At 50.8% G+C, this 16511-nt stretch overlaps 1 protein-coding gene across 4 annotated transcripts in view; it reads right to left on the reverse strand.

The window, feature by feature from the left end:
* Positions 1 to 16511, reverse strand: part of TTC39A (tetratricopeptide repeat domain 39A) — a 37163-nt gene that overhangs the window by 1486 nt on the left and 19166 nt on the right. Inside the window, exons 1-12 of one of the 4 annotated variants that reach the window (XM_025052079.1) lie at positions 15849 to 16347; positions 15518 to 15617; positions 14042 to 14107; positions 12064 to 12172; positions 11441 to 11508; positions 11301 to 11360; positions 10205 to 10366; positions 5729 to 5820; positions 3948 to 4068; positions 1953 to 2064; positions 1422 to 1536; positions 175 to 291 (exon numbers count right to left, since the gene is read on the reverse strand). In XM_025052079.1, coding sequence (XP_024907847.1) covers positions 175 to 291; positions 1422 to 1536; positions 1953 to 2064; positions 3948 to 4068; positions 5729 to 5820; positions 10205 to 10366; positions 11301 to 11360; positions 11441 to 11508; positions 12064 to 12172; positions 14042 to 14107; positions 15518 to 15617; positions 15849 to 15931 — 1205 coding nt within the window. In that variant the 5' untranslated portion in view covers positions 15932 to 16347. The other 3 variants (XM_025052077.1, XM_025052078.1, XM_015595049.2) reach the window with 3 other exon arrangements.

A 16511-nucleotide genomic window follows, 5' to 3' on the forward strand; every position in this document is an offset into this window, starting at 1 on the left:
CTACACCAGGCGAGAGCTGAGTTTTTCCAGGGACATGGGCCTGGCCTTTGGGCTGGCATATGGCCCTTGCCAGCACCCTCCCTCCCTGCTGCCCAGGCTCCTCCTCCCCTACCCGAGGCAAAGCTCCCGAGCTCACTGGGAGCAAAGGACTGACCAAGGCTAATCAAGTCTTACCTGGCAGTTTCCAAGAGTTTGACAGCCTCTTCGTTTCTGTCTTGCTCCATAAACAGCAGGGCCAGCTCCAGCAGGGCGTTTGGGATCAAGTAGTGGTCATATTTAATCTTCTTTTCACTGTGGGACAGGAGAGGACACGGCTTACAGGCTCTGCATTTGAGACGTCCTTCAGGCTTCTCCTTTCGAGTCTTCCCCGAACAGGAGAATCCACCCCGTGCCCTCCAGTGGACTTTCCTGATCAACATTCCAATTTGGGAAGGTTCCCACTACCTAGCCCTAGAAAAGCTTGAGATCCACGGCAGCGCTTTCCAGGCCTCTGCACTTGGGACCCCAACTCTCTGACAGCCTATGGCTCATGTCATACCCTTAGCCCACCCCCACCTCAGTCCCCAACCCCCTTTTTCCAGGATGAATGATTTATTACATTGGGAAGTCTCCTGTCCCTAATCTGGCCCCTCTGACCTACCACACCATGCTGCCCTGGAGACATCCTTTTAAAATCCAGTTCTGCCCTTTTAAAATCCCCTGCCTGGTAGCCTTCCTGGCTCTCTTCTGTTTACAGGATAAAGTTCAGCCTTGTAAGCAAAACAACTCGGCCCTTCTCAATCTAGCCCTCCCCCGCCTCCCCTACACACAAACTTATTTCATCTGCACCTCTTTCCTTCTGTAATTTCATCCAGACAGGGAAGGACCTAACCACTGTCCCCCCAACCTCTGGTGTCTGCCGAGCATTTGCACATGCTAGACCTAAACCCCTCCCTTGCTTTCTCTCCCTGATAAAGCTCACAATTTAAATGGCATCCTTGAAAAGCCTTTCCTGCTGTCTCACTTTAGACTTAGGTCCCTCCTCAGGGCACCTGCTGTCCTCTCTGCTTTCCTTTAACACAGCCTGGATCGTACCAGATTGATTTGCCTGTAGCTGTATATCTGTAACATTTGCAGTCCCCAAGAGCAAAGGCAGAGTTGCTGAATTACAAACCTCAGGGGGCACCATTCACGCGAAACTCAGTGTGGATGGGCTCCTGTAGTTGGGCAATCTGCTGGCCCTGGGGGACAGGACTGCAAGATCTGTGCCCAGCAAGTGTCCTGGCACAGAGTATACACTAATACATGTGTAGTAAATAGAGGAAGGCTAGCGCCAGGCTCTGGAGGGTGCATGAGGAAGCAGCTGCCCTGGGAATTCTACAGAGGAGACCCAGGCCCAGCAGCAGGCAGTCTGGAGCGGAAGCCCCCACAGAAGCACTTACTTAGCAGAGATGCTCCTGAAATTCTCCTCAGCCTCCCGGACCCGGCCCAGGTATTTCAGACACAGTCCTTTCAGCAACTTCACCAAGCACTCATCATCCACTGAGTACTCATTCTCTGACAATAAGGAGTGAGGGAAGAAACCAGGCTTGTTCATTTCTGCAACAGTTACTCATGGGGCCCCTACTCTGCTGGGCCCTGGGGACACAGAGGTGACTCACATGGTCCCCAACTCAGGGAGCTCACATCTAGGAAGGAAAGACAGATACTGAGACGACGACAATACAGCGAGACCAGGACTGACTGCAGGAAGCCCAGGGGCTATGGGAGCCCAGAGGAGGCCTTGACCCTACCTGGGGGAAAAGGGACAGCTTGGAAGAGCTGCCAGTGCAGCTCAGTCTAGAAAGGCAAAGGTCAGTTACCAGGTTAGAGAGGTAAGAAAGGACATTTTTGGTAGAGGGAACCTTCAACTGTAAAGATTTGTGTGGTCTGACCCAGCCTGGCAGGTTCAAGGGCCTGGGGGTAGTAATCACCTGGGCCCTTTTCCAGCATCTCTTCAGCCTTGGTGATAATCTCAAGTATCCCGTCTGTGAGTTCGGGCTGCTTCCCAATCACAGCGTAGCCATTCCAAATGTACATCATTTCCTGAGGGCAGGGGAGCAAGTCAGTGCTAGGTTTCCTCCTCAGTGGGGCCTCAATTTCCCTATTAGTGATCAGAGTATCACTTAAAGCCCTTCTGGCTCCTAAATTGGGGAAGGGGGGTGCATAATTTTCTTAAGCACTTCAGGATTTCCAATAGAGCTTAAGTCTATGTCACGCTCTCTCCTATTCCCTCAAGGCACTGGGCTTGAGTTCCATCATGAAAACCAAACAGGTCCTGATTTCTTTTTTCTGCCTTGACTGCTAAGAAGCTCAGAATACTAAATTAAATTTTCACTTATAGTAAATCTGTTAGCTTAAATTAGCATTTCCTAAACTATCAAACCAGGTAATAGATGTGAAAGTGACTTATATACATGAAGTTCCAGAAAGACATTATGGTTCTTGTTATGTTCTAGAGAAGGAATTTAAGTTTAGATCTGAGTTTCTCCAAATCATTATATGGTCCCAAGTTAGCAAATGTTCCATTAAAAAAAGTTCCATGGCCAAATAATTTAAGGAAAAACCATATTCAAGCTTCTTGGACACACCCTGCAGATTAACATATAAAGGCTCCAAGATGGTCTACAGTATATAAACTTTGTTTAGGCCAGTCTTCCCCAATGTATTTAATTACAGAAATCATTTTACGCATAAGTGGTATTTTACAGATTATAGTTTCAGAAATTCTCCACTAAATTTTTGGTATAGTTGCTTCCCCTGCCCTTCCTTACAACACCCACCCCTCCCCCCAGTTTGATGCTAATAGCTTTACTGTATATTTTAAACTATAAAATATTTCAAAATCTGTTTAGAAATATTCAGGATACAAGTTCTAAATAAATTCTATAAATATTGAACTTTTTGATTTATAAAGTGTTTAACACATTTTATCAGCTGATTCTCATAACTGTTCTATGAAATGGGCAAGGTATAAAACATTCTCATTTTACATATAGGGTGGGGGGACCCTAACCAAGGTCACACAATGAGTGAATAATAGAGCCAGGATCAGAAAATGGTCTCTAGAGGCCCATTCTACTTTTCTGGCTGCCTTACTATTTGAATAACAAGGACTTAACAAACTGGAACCTTGTCTGCTAAAATCACGCATGGAATTAGCATCATAACATCATAAGTAGTTCAGAGTACAGGCTGTGGAACCAGACTACCTGGGTTTAAATTCTGACTCTCACTAGCTATGCGACCTAGATGAGTTATTTTATCTTTCTACTTATATCTTATCCACTTATTACATATTTTATCTTTCTACTTTTATTGCTTATCTATTAGGCCTTAGTATCCCCATCTGTAAAATGGGGACACCACCAGCACCTCCTCAGAGGGTTGTTATGAAGATCAAATGAGGCCATCGGCAATGGGTGTAAGGAGCCTTGAACACGGCAAGTGCCTAATAACAATGTCAGTTATTATTATTGTTATTTAGGAGTTGAATATGACATGAACCTAGGCCTCAGAAAAGTTTGGTCCAGTGAAGGGAACAGTGTAAACGACAATTATAATCATGTGACAAGACTGAAACAGACAGGGTGGGAACACAAACAGCTGAGTGATGCTTCCACCTGGGGACAGGGGTGTGGGATTGGCTAGGAGGGATGCTCTTTCTGCTTTGAGTTATCTTTAGCCTGGTCACTGGTCTCCCTAACCCACCCTCAGGAGACCAGCACTTTCTCAGAGGCAGGGCTGGCTCAGACTCCTCTGTGTTCCTCTTCTCAATCCCAGGTTAACTGAAATCCTCTCCAGGCCCCTGTGGCCTGAAGGTCTTTCTCCCTCATCCACTTCCCCCTGGTCCATGGTATCCCTGGCTCTCAGCTAATTCCTACAATTCCAAACTAGAGTTCAAGGCTAGTCAAAACTCTCCTACCCACCAGAGCAGGGATTGGCAATGAGACAGGTTTGGGGGAGAGGTAGCGTCTGGACTTCCGGATGGCAAACTTCTCCGTGGGTAGAGATTTCCCAGCAATCTTGAGTTTCAAGCCTGGCACAGCTCTGCAAAAGAGATGAAGAGGGTGGGATAAGGGTGAGAAAAAGCTGGAGAGAACTGAGAGTCCCCAGATTCTCCAGCCTCTGCTTGGTACCTATCTGGGCCTCAGTTTTTCCATCTATATGATGGTGCTGCACTCACAGCCTTCGGCTATGGCCTTATTTCACAGGCCTTGTCCTGAGACCTGCCCACTTTCTCTGGCTAAGCAAGGGGCTCCTCTGCACCAGCCAGCAGAGGTGAGAATTTACGCAAGTGCCCCGGGCCTGCTCTGTCTTCTAGTTGTCCCTCCTCCGCTTCTAGGCCCCATTTCCCTTTCCGGAGGGCCCAGGGGAAGTCTGACTCCCATTTCACAGGACAGACTAACACACCCAGAAAAAGGGAGGGATCTGCTCAAGACCACACAGCTCGAACCTTTCATTAACTCTTGCCACGTGAGTTGTGGCCTCCTCAGCTGTTTCCAAAGGCAGAGTAAAACGTGGTGTACGGCTAGGCAAACCTCCACATCTGAGGCCTCACACATCCAGTTCCATCCCATCCCCTGATTTCTGCCATAGTCACAGGGTGTGGCTGTGATGCTCGAGCCTGAGCCATCCAAGCCCAGGAAACAGCTGGACCTAGTTGTAAGGTCCCCCTGCCAAATGCCTCCCCTGCTTATTCACTGTGGAACCTCTCCAGGCCTGTTTTCTCATCTCTAAAATGGAGACAATGATATGAAGGGGAGCAGAATTTGTTACCCCAAAATTTGGAATAAGAATTTTTGGGGGTTGCATATTTTTAAGAAACAGCAGATACAGGAAAAACTCTGAAAACCTACTGGAAGTTGCCTTTCTTGAGAGATATTTATAAGGGAAGTCCTCGTTTGTAAGGGTGTCTCCTTACCTGTACCAGGAAGGAGAGGAAGAAGACAGACGCTTAAATCTGTGTCAACAACCTTACCGTTCTTTCCCATGTTTCACCTGAAAACCTCCCATAACTGACTCGCCACCCCAACATCTTTTGTCTTCCGTTGGAGATGGCATTTAAGGCGATGGCTTGGGCCATTTCAGAGAGTTACTCAGTTTCCCTGGGTCTCTCCCATGTATACAGGAGGAATACATGTGATTAAACTTCTGTTTGTCTTTCTTCTGTTAATCTGTCTTTTATTACAGGGGGATCTCAGCCAAAACCTAGCAGAATACAGGGAAAATTATCTTCCTCCCCCACAGATACTTACCCTCATGTGCTTTCTGGGAGAGTTATGAGATAAAGAAATGGAGGCACTCAGATAAATGATAAATGCCCTACGATTGTGACACTGGTGGCCCAGGAAGCATGTCGGAACCAACCCTCACCACAACTGGAGGAAGGCCCTAGGCTCCATTCTCAGCCTGCTGAGGCTGAGCCCTGCTCTAGACCTAAACGCAGCAGTACAGATAAAACAGCCACCATTTAGTGGCTCTGGGCCCTATGCCACGCTCTTTAAATACATTTTTTATTTGATTCACAAAACAAAGGAGGAGTGGTGATGGAAAGGGATGATGGACAATCCTGAGGGAGGGTCAGGATGCTGAGGGCCAGGAGAGATGACCACCCCACCCCACCTCCCTCCTTGATGCCCACAGCTCAGAGTGTCTGTGGACAGAGGCTGGCTGAGGCCTACAATGGGGCTGCAGTGGTAGGGCTCACCTAAACAACTCCACTTCGTCATCCCCAAACGGCTTGTAGTCCTCTTTCTCAAACATGCTGAGGTAGGCGGCCTTCATGTAGATGTAGGTGGCCTGTTGGAGGCAGAGCAACAGTCAGGTGCTAGCAACCTGCCCTCCAATTACAGCCTCAGACTGGCACAAATACCTCATTTGGACCTCATTTGGCACAAATACCTCATCTGGCTCAGCATAGTAGCTAACATTATCCCCAAACCCCAGGGGAGAAACTGAGGGTGAGGAAGCTGAAACAACTCGAGGACTTGAGTTGGGAGCTAAATCCAGAACGGGCCCATGTCAAAGCAGCTGCCCTTTCCACTCTGAAGCAGTGGAGAGAATGACTCAGGTAACTAGTGGATGCACAGGGCAGTGCCGAGGCTGAGATAGAGACACAAAGACAGGGCAGCAAGGGCTTCTGGGAAGCGATGACTTCAGCCTGGGCCCTTGAAGGTCAACAGGAAGATTCACAAAGACCAGAGAACGAACCTTCCAGGCAGGGGGAACAGCCTGAGCTGAGCCTGTGTATAACTAGCATACAAATAGCTAGCACAAAGTATGGGATGCGTAAAGGAAGAGGTGTGAGGCCAGAAGAGGGAGCAGCACCTGGGTCAGGGCTCAGCTCAGGGTTCCTTGGTGGAAACACATTACTGTGTACCAGGCACTACATACATCACCTCACCTGATCCCAAAGACAATGCCTGATGGAGAAGGTGCAACTGTGCAGACCCCCGTTCCCTCTCCCAGAAAGTCCACCCTGAAAGCGACGCCCTTCCCCAGAAGTCCAGCTCCAGAGGAGTCTGGCTCTGTGCTGCCCCCCAGTGGCCAAGTCTTGAACCACATCTCCTGCCACCTGGGGCTGCTGCCAGGGAACTACCTGCCTTAACCCAGAAAGAAGTGTGGTTAGTGAGTGGAGGAGGAAAAAGGAGCAGGACATCCTGGAGTCTAGTCTCTGGAGAAGGTGGAAAACAGCCTCCACCTGGCAGCCCCACCCATGCTGAAGCCCAGGGCTACTCCCAGTTCCACTCTGCCCTCAGCACCTCAGTCTGCCCTTCACAAAATGTGGAAAAGCTGGATTTTGTGGGGTGTGGTAAGAAGAATCTCCCCTTATTAAAACCTGTTCCCCATTCCATCTTTAACTTCCAGTGTCATTCTTGCTTTCTCCCTCCTCCCCACCCTGGCGCTGAGTCACCAACCAAGTCATCGTGATTTTACCTCCCATCTAGCTCTTGAATCCCACTGGCCTTGCCCTATCGCCGCAATCATTACACCCGCCTCCACACTGTCTCCCTGCTCCAAGCCACCAGGGCTGTCTTCCTACTGTCCTAGTTTATCTGGTCCCCTAACCGATCTCCCTGCTCCCACTCCTGCCCGCTACAAGCCATTTCCCACACCATCGCCCCTCTGATCTTTTTAAGTCAAATCACATCAGTCTGTCCTTGAAATCTCACGATACCCCATCACACTTAGGATAAAACCCAAACTCCCTGTCATGGTCTGCAAGAGCCTACCCAGGCTCCCCCATTTTCCTCTCCAGCTTCGTCTCCTCCTCTTTCCCCCTCCCTCACACTACTCTAGTCACACTGGCTGCTGGGCTGTCTCCAGAATACATCAAAGGCACCCAGCTTCTGCGTGGGGGTGCCCACCAACAGCCGGAGGGATTTCTTAAGCACATATCTAAGCCACAAGCATCAAGCGCTCCTTCACTGTCAGAGTAAAGTCTAAACAGCCACTCAGGGCCTCCGTGACCTGATTTTCTGGCTCCTCTTCTGCCATTTCTTCCCCATCACTCCTTAAACTCACCCCAGGCCTCTGCCTGTGCCTTCCTCTTCCTAGGATGCCATTGTCTATTCTCCACCAGCCTTGTCTGCTGCCTTCTCCTATGCCTCCTGGGCAGCTCCCCCACACTGAGTCACCAGTAGTTAGGGCAGATGTAGTGACTTAAGAGTTGTGACATCAACTTATTAAAGGATGTTATGGGACCATACTGCTGGAAAACAGCTGCCACCTCCCTAAAGGAAGTCCTGTCTCCCCAGGGTTATCTGACTGATTGCCCATTGATTTCACACATTTATTTTGTATTACTCTACCAGGGTTTGTACAGTCAGACAGTTTTTGTCCTGAAGAAGCATACAGAAAGTGACTTAGAGGGGATGGTCCCTCCATAGTCCCCCTGCACTCCCACCCAGGCCCCTTCATCTGGCGACACAGAACTTCATGGCAGCACCCTGGCTCCTGTGCATTTGCCCTTGCTGTTCTCTTGGCTTTGCGTGTCCTTTCACTTCCTCCACTCTGCCACCCTAATTCTTCCTCCTCCAGAAATGGGTTCAGATGTCTCCTCTTTCTGCAGCTTTCCTTGTCTTCTTGGCTAGGCTACCTCTGAGCTCCCTTCAGATTCTCCCATTACAGCACTGAGCACACAGTTGTCACCACCTAGTTTCTGGCCATCTCAAGCTGTAAGCACTGGGGGAAACACGAAGGCTCCAACTGGGACAACTCGCATAGTCCAGGCAGAGAGGGATGCTGAGCAGAGGGGCTGATGCGTATGGCAACGGCGACAGGCCAAATCCCTAGAGCTGAAAGTTGGTGGACTCTGTGGCAGCCAAGTGCTGGAGATTAGGAATGAATGAAGCCCCAGGACTCAAAGTGTTTGAGGGGTCTTTAGTTCCTTCCATCTCCCACTTTCATAGGAAACTCTTTTGAGGAAAGTAATGCAGAGAGAGAGGAACTGACCACCTCAAAACCACACAGTGAGCTAGAGGCTGAATAGACTCACAGCCAGACTTCCTGACACCCGGGAGACCCGGCCCTCCCTCTGCTCCTCACAGCAGCTGTGTGACTACCCCAGGCCTCTTCTTCCCCATGTACATGTACCCAGCTGCCTGTGTCACTCCACAAGAAGGCTACTAGGTTGCTTTAGCTCAAAAAGGTTCCCCAAGTTTGTGCTCTCATTGGGAGTGGGAGGTGAGGACTGAATGCCTGGCCCTCAGGGGCTGGGCCTGAGGAAGCACCTTCAACCACAGGGGTGTCTCAAAGCAAGCCAGGCCTCCTTGGGAGGACTTGAGGAGCAAGAGATAAGCATGAGTCTTTGAGTCACACGGAACTGTCTTCGAATCCCGTGTTTGTCACCCACAGCTGTGTGGGCCAAGAAAGTCATATATTCTCTTAGCCTCAGTGTCCCTTGTGTACCCAGTGGAGAGAACTACTACCTCATTGGGCGTGGTGTGGAGGAAATGGCAAGTGCTGGTCACACCGTCAGAGCTCAGTGAAGGCCTGCACCTTCTCCCGGCTCCACCTGGCCCAGACCTGGAGAATCCCCTTTCCACTTGGTCCTTTCATGCAGAGGCGGGAGGGATAAGAAATAGGGACTCAAGGCCACTAAGACACATGTGCTATGTTTGCCACGTGCTGTGTTTGTCTGGTGTGGTTGTCAATACCAGATTAGATGCTCTCTGATTACCTAGATGATTCTAAGACTCTTGGTTCAGAATTCCATGATATCATTACTACGACGATGATGGCTAATACCTATTTCACCACTTACCTTGATGTTACAAGTTTTCACCTACGCTGGGTTCCTATTTTGCTTTGTTTTGCCTACATGGCATATCTTTAATGCCTCCCCCGCCCGCCCCCCATGCTTCTTTTGGGGATATCGCATCACTTTTCTTCTAGGAAACCACCCCCCTTCTACTCTTGATCTGTGAGTCTTCCCACCCGTCTGTTTCCAGACATCACATGTGGTCTGTGCCAGACCAGTGAGGCTCTGTTGTGGGACTTCAGATGAGACCAAAGGGAAGAGGTGAGTTAGAGACAAGCACCCCATGGCTATCCTGCCTGTCACACGGAGAGAACCTGCCTGCACACCAAAGATGTCATAGCGGAGAATATAGCCACAGATGGTAAAACCAAGCCCAGAGGATGTAATTTGAATTCCCAGGTCCAGCCCTACCTGAAGTCAGCTGTGCCTAGAACTTTCAGTCATGTGAACCAATGAGCTTTTTGTGTTTTAGATCTGCATAATCCAATACAGTGACCACTAGCCCCAAGTGACTCTTTAAGTTCGATTTAATTAAAATGAAATGACATTGAGCACACCCAGTTTCCCAGTTGCACTGGGAACATTTCGAGTGCTCAGTGTGTGTGCATGTGGCTGGTGGCTACCACGTCAGATGTGCACAAACAGAACAGTTCCACCGTAACAGAAAGTTCTATTGGGTAGCACCAATTTGGACAGTGTGAGTCATGTTTCTGTCCTTTGTGACTAAAAATTTTGACCAACACATTATAGTTCCAAAGTTTCTCTGCTCTTGATGGTCTTTAGTTCCTTCCAACCCTGAGTTCTATTAGGACTTATGGTTCTGTTTAAATTCCAGCTGGGATATCTGTGCTCAGTTAGGGGTATGGCCGATCTGGGTTGGCCTAGTCCTGCAGTGCCCCCCAGCGCATGGCGTCAGCTCACCTTGGACCAGGAGTTTTCTTTGCTGAGCAGGTCAGCATAGAAGTAGGCCATCTTCCACTGGCTCTTGTAGGTGAAGCACCACATCAGCTCCCAGTAGCACATGTGATGGAACTGCTTCCAGTGCTGCTGGGCCTCACAGCACTCCTCAAACCGCCGGATGGCCTGTGGGCACCTGCCGGTCAGCCTCAGCAGGTGCATCCCTGGCCCGTGCCCCCCACTCTCTGTGCCCTCTGCACTGGCCCTACTCCACAGTAGGCTGTCTCCTCCAACACACAGTGGTCCAGCCCTGTGCCAGGCTTTGGGGGTGGAGGGGAGGGTTAGGGGAGACAGGGTATCCGGCCTCCAGTCTCGACTCTTCACCCTAAATCTTACTTGACCTTAGGCCCAGTTACTGCCTCTGTCTGGGACTCTAACCTTTCACAAAATGAAAGGACAGGCTAGAGCTATTTAATGGAGAGATAACAGGCAGTGGAGAGTGTTAATATTAAAGTGATATAATAATGTCTATGTCTCAGAGCAAACTCCAAAGGTTCTAGTAGCTCCTCCAAAGTGACCTGGACCTAGGGCAGCTGTCCTCGTGCCTGAAGAGTCACACCCAGGGTCAGTGAGAGACCCCAGACCTCCACGCTGCGGAGTCCGTCCAGGGCCTTGGCTTAGAGCTGCCAGGACTACAAGCCTCACTGCTCCAGCCCCTTCGGTGGCTCCCTCCCACCTATGGAGTCTGTTCTTCTCATCCAGGCCGTCAAGGTGCCAGCCTCACTCCCTGGCACCAGCACCCCACTCACCAGGTTCTGGCAGATCACTATGCCCTGAACAGGCAGGCCGGCCCACCTCCCTGACTTACTCGAGCACCTCCCTCTGCAGGAACGCTGCAGTCTTATATCTCCCTGTCAAAATCCTACTCCACACATGCCATCTCCTCCTCGTCTTCCCAGACTGCTTTGGTTGGAAGGGCCTCTCCCGCCTCCGCTCTCCTGTGAGTTCTCTCTTGGGGCCCTCCCCGCAGTTGGCTCTGTCCCTGAGTATGTCCCTTTGTGGCTGACTTCCTGCTGGCCTGGGCCACCCCAAGGGGTCCAGCCCGGACCCCATTACTCACTGCATCAACGTTGCCTTTAATGGCTTCGATCCGCCCCGCAAAGAACAGGAAGATGGCGCCCTGCAGAGACACGCATGTGGGTCCGTGTGGGTTCACGGGGCATACACGGGCCGTGGTGTCTGGCGGGAGGTGAGGCTTACCTTAGGGTATCGCTTCAGGTAGGGCTTCAAGAGCTTCTCTGCCTCCTCGATGTTGACATTCCCAGTGCCTGCCGGAGGTGAGGGAACAACGTGAGTCCCCCCCACCACCAGCGTCTGTGATCTTCCCAGCAACCTACTGGGAGCTTCTCAGGGTTTCTGTTTCCTCCTCTGTGAAATGGGGATAATAATTCTGTTTCTGTTTCCTCCTCTGTGAAATGGGGATAATAATTTTTCTATCTCCAGGGTGATGTGAGGATTAAATAAGGTAGTGCAGCTATCACCCCCAGCATACCACAGGGCTCAATAACCAAGAGAGTCCATGCCTGCCAAGGCTGTGCCCAGGACCCCAAGGAGCTGCCTGTAGCATCCTCACACCCTCTTCAAGGTGGGCATGATCACTCCCATTTCACAGATGAGAAATCTGAAGCTGGAACCCTGGTCAAAATTGTGAGGAAGTGAGTGGTCATCAGGCCAGGCTTCAGGACAGTTGATGTAGCTGGGTTGTTTCTGGTTTCAGTGCCCCATCCCCAGTCTCGGGGGCCCAAGCAGGGTCTGCGGCTCCTCACCCTCTTGCCCTTTTCCCTGAAAGCCAACCACACCCCAGAGGCCCCGTACGTGCCTACCTAGCACAAAGGTGAGGAAAGTGTGGTAGCACAGCAGCAGCATGACGCAGAGCACAGCTCGGAAGCTGTGTCCGGAGGCACCCTCCTCCAGCTGCAGCAGCCCGTAGTCCTGGGGGGCACAGGGGACAGGCTGAGGCCAGCAAGGACATGAAAGTCACTGGACAGCTCTGAGGGAAATGCTGCTGGCACAGGGGTGGGAGAGCACTGGACCCTGAAGTCCAGGTCAGCTGCTCCAGGCTGTACACCCAGGGCAAGAGGCTACCCCTCCCGGTGCCTCCTGGTGGGAGGGACACTGCTGCCAAGGCCAGGGAAAAGGCTTGGGTCCAGGTGTCCTTCATTTCCCCCATCCCTTCATTTATTCACTTGCTAAACCCATGGTAGGCGCTGAGGCCCTGAGCAGCCCCAGGTCTGGTAGTAGGAGGCAGAATGACAAGGAGGCAGATAATTCTAACCACAGGCTCAGGGCACAGAAGGGGCCATGAGGACTGTGGTCTGGGAAGGCTTCCTGGACGAAAAGGCTCCAGAGCCTGGCTGGGGAGGTGTGAGAGGCCAGACCCCACTTGTATCCCAGCCTGCAACCTGCCTCTGGGTCTATCCTCCAGGATGTTCTCAATCTTTCTAACATACAAATATGACCTGCCTCAGCCCTGTCTCACCCCTTCCAAGGATCCCCTCCTTTCAGGATAAAGATGGGGCCAGAGCTGGTGCTGGAGGTCTCTTCCCTCTGGCCTTGCCACTTTCAGTCCACACTGTCCCACCTCTCGGCCTTTGTCATGCTCTTCCCTTGCATCATCATCCTGAAATCCTACTGTGACTCAAGGGCCTTCTTAAGAAAACAAAACTGAGGAGGACCCACAGAGTGTCCAGCCAGTGTCTCCCCAGGTCTAGGCCATGGACCACAGATCACGACCAAGATTTTAGAGGTCTGGGGACAGGCAATGGGGAAGCAGAGTCCCAAATGAGGGTCTTCCCTTCTCGGTTCTCTGTCTGTCCTCCTGATGGTGGACAGAATGCCTCAGTCCTGTGCTGTCATGTGTTCAACATCGCTCTCGCTCTAGGCAACGTTTCTCACAAAGATTAACAGCCTTGGTAGAGCACACAACCTAGTGGGGCTTTCATAAGACAGTTTGGTCCTCGTAGTATTTATTGTTATGATTATGCTCTTATCACGCTAAATACTATAGGCTTTCTGTGTATGATGTTTCCTTTAAATAAATTTAAAGGAGATTCAGTAAAAAAAAAATAAGCCACTTTTCAGAAAAATAATACATAAATAATAATAGAGAGGTCCATGGACACGGCAAAAATCAAGATGGGCTGGAGAAAGTCCAAGTTTGAGAAACACTGACCTGGTCTAAAACAAGTCCCATGTTTTACTGAAAAGAGGCTCAGAATCACAGGGACTTGCTCAGAGTCTCCGGGAGAAGGGGATGCCTTCTAGGCCAATGCTCCTTCTATGACGGCAGGCCTCCTCCACCAGGGAGCCCTTCCTGACCTGCTGCTACCTGGTACTCATATTCATGCCCTCAGTAAAACTTCAGTAAAGTGACTCCTTTGCTTTCAGTCCCCAAGGCCTGGTGCACAGTAGGGTTTCCGTTGGGCATCTCCCAGATCAGATGATGGTCCCATCCAGGGGGAAGGGGCTTGCTCCAGGTCTTCTGAAGAGAGAAAGACCAGGTTCCTGACACCTGTCAGGCTCAAAGAACATGCCCCTAGGCCACCCCATGAAACTGCCCTTCACACCTACCCTAACCCCAGAGCCTCCATCCTGTGAGAGGCCAGGCAGGGATCACTGGCCCCATTAGCCTTGAGAGGAAATTGAGGCCCAGCGAGGTTTGGGTCGTGTCCAGGGCCACACAGCAAGCGGGGCTGAGCCAGGACTGGCATCTGGGCCACACAACCCCTCGGCCCCACCCCATCAACTGAGCTCTTGTCCTGGGGCCAGGCAGGTCAGGGGCCCCAGAAAGCAGGTGGTTACCTTGTTTCCTGAAAACCCCACAAACTCTAGCAGCCGCAGGATCCTAGTAGGAAGCATGGACAGCGTCTGCAGAAACAGAGGCAGCTGGGCATGTGGAGGGGTGGGGGCTCCCCCTCCTACTCCCCATCCCCCAAAGTCCTGGAGGTAATCCCAGGTGTGCAGGCTCTGTCTCTGTAATGCCCCCAGGTTTCCTGGAAAGCCAACTGCCCCATACAGAGAAGCACTACAGTATGACAGAAGCAGACTACATCCAAATCCTAGTCTTACTACTTCCAGCAGAGTCACCTCGGGCAAGTTACATAGCCTCTCTATGCCTCAGTTTCCTTATCTGTGAAATGAAAATAATAATAGCCCCTACCTCATAGGTGTGCTGTGCAGATGAATCAAAATAATATATGTAAAGCACATAGAAGGGGACCTGCACATAACACTTAGCTATTGTTGTTATTATACCGAATCCCTACTTTTCACTGGGGGTTCTGTCATCGCATTTGATCCTCAGAATGATCCTGCACAGAAGGAATTATTGCCTCTTTTGACAAATGGAGAAACAGAGGCACAGATAAATGATAGAACACATCCAAGGCCCCATAGCTCATTAGAGGCAGAGCCAGTTCTTGAACTGAGGACGGTCTGGTTATAACCTGCTAAAGCATCCAGTGTACTTTGCAGCTTGTATTACTCAGCACTTGGCCCAGGATTACTGCTCCCATTTTACATATGAGGAAACTAGAACCCAGAGTGGGGCAGGGACCCTCCACCCACAAGGCCTGTTCTTTGAATAGGCTTTGCCTGAAGGGGAGAGAGCCTACCCTCCACCCCTGCCCCCTGACACACACACGCACACTTTTGGGAAGGTCCCTAGGCCAGGAGCCCAAATCATCTATGAGCAGCTCCTCCTCCCAGGAGCAGGCACAGCTCTTCTGAGCCTCCCTCCCTTGGCTCTCACTGCTCCCTCTGCCTAGGACCCCTTCCCTGCCTGGAAAATTTCCCCTACCTATGGATCCTTCAAGATCAAGCTCAAATACTGCCCCTTCCCTGAAACTTTCCACAACTCCTCCAGAAAGGAGCTTGGCTCTCTGTTCCCTGTGGGTCAAGAGCTGTTTTCAGGCCTGTCTTCTTCCCTGACACTGGTCAATGTTTAACCACCCACTCTCCGGGGCAGAAAGGGCCCCGATTTATGATGTTTGTCCATTTCCGATGCTATAAATACTGCCACCATGTTGGATTTCAAGCTTACAACTTGAATTGGGAATTCACAGAAGAGACTCTGGAGCGAATGCTGGCACCTATCCTCACCCCCACCCCAGTCGTGAGCCCCCAGGCTGGCAATGTGCCTGCTTCATCACTGGGTCTCAGGGCTGGCACAGGGCCTGGCACAGTAGCCCAGCAGAGACCACGTGTGTGGCAGGGCTGTGCAGGGGAGATTAATCTGGGCCCAGACACTGTGGACAGGGGGAGGGGCACGCCACTCACCAGGTTGAAGGCTCCCACACCAAGCTTCACCCCTCCTTCAAAGTGCCTGTGGTTCTCTCCTTTGCAGTACTGTGAGGACTGTACAAGGCTGTCCAGCTCTCTGCAGAGGGATGCAAAGTCCTGTTTCAGCCATGTATTAGGGGCAGGGTCCCCTTCCAGCTGGGCCTAAGATTGTCTCCCACTGCCAGCTGATCTCAGAACTCCCTGGTGGTAGATTTATAACAGTACTGACAATCTAGAAAGCCAATATTCAAAGAATTTCTAACTTCACCTCCCACTATAATAACACATTCCTTGCCCCTAAATTTCAGCCATATCAGGCCTAGCGTACCTGAGTCGTCCAACATCTAGGCATTTGCTTGCATTCTGCATTCTGTCTAGAACAGTTTCTCTCAACCTCAGCACCACTGACATTTTAGGCTGGAGAATTATTTGGGTAAGAGGCTGTCCTGTGCATCACAAAATGCTTAGCATTCCTGGCCTCTATCCACTAGATGCCAGGAGCAGCCTCCCCACCATTGCGACAACCAAAATATGTCCAGACATTGCCAAACGTCTCATGGGGGACAAAAATGACCCCTGGTTGAGAAAAACTGGGCTAACTAAAACATTCCCTCTTTTAGGAAGTCTTTCTGGAATCTCTTGGGTGGAATCCAACCCTCTCTCTCCTGGTCACCAACAGTACAGAGCCTAGCCTGCCTGGAGCAGGACAGAGGCTTTAAAGATGTACCCGCCCTATTCCCAGGCTATGAGCTTCTTCATTCAGTAACAGAGGCCTCTCTTGCCAGACACTAGAGAGAAGCAGGGAGCAAAGCCACCGAGCTGCTGCCTTCACAGCTCTCCCACTCTAAGGGACAGATCCCTATTTAGTCACTGTGAAAGTGAGGAAGGCCTCAAAGGAGAAGAGCTTTGGGGCCTAATTGAGTCTGGGGTTCAGGGGTTGCTTCTCTGAAGAGCTGATGTTGGAATTGCAAACAGAGATGAGAGGAATGAG

The sequence above is a fragment of the Pteropus alecto genome, unplaced genomic scaffold (assembly GCF_000325575.1).
Source record: "Pteropus alecto unplaced genomic scaffold, ASM32557v1 scaffold25, whole genome shotgun sequence".
In the NCBI taxonomy this organism is placed as follows: Eukaryota; Metazoa; Chordata; class Mammalia; order Chiroptera; family Pteropodidae; genus Pteropus; species Pteropus alecto.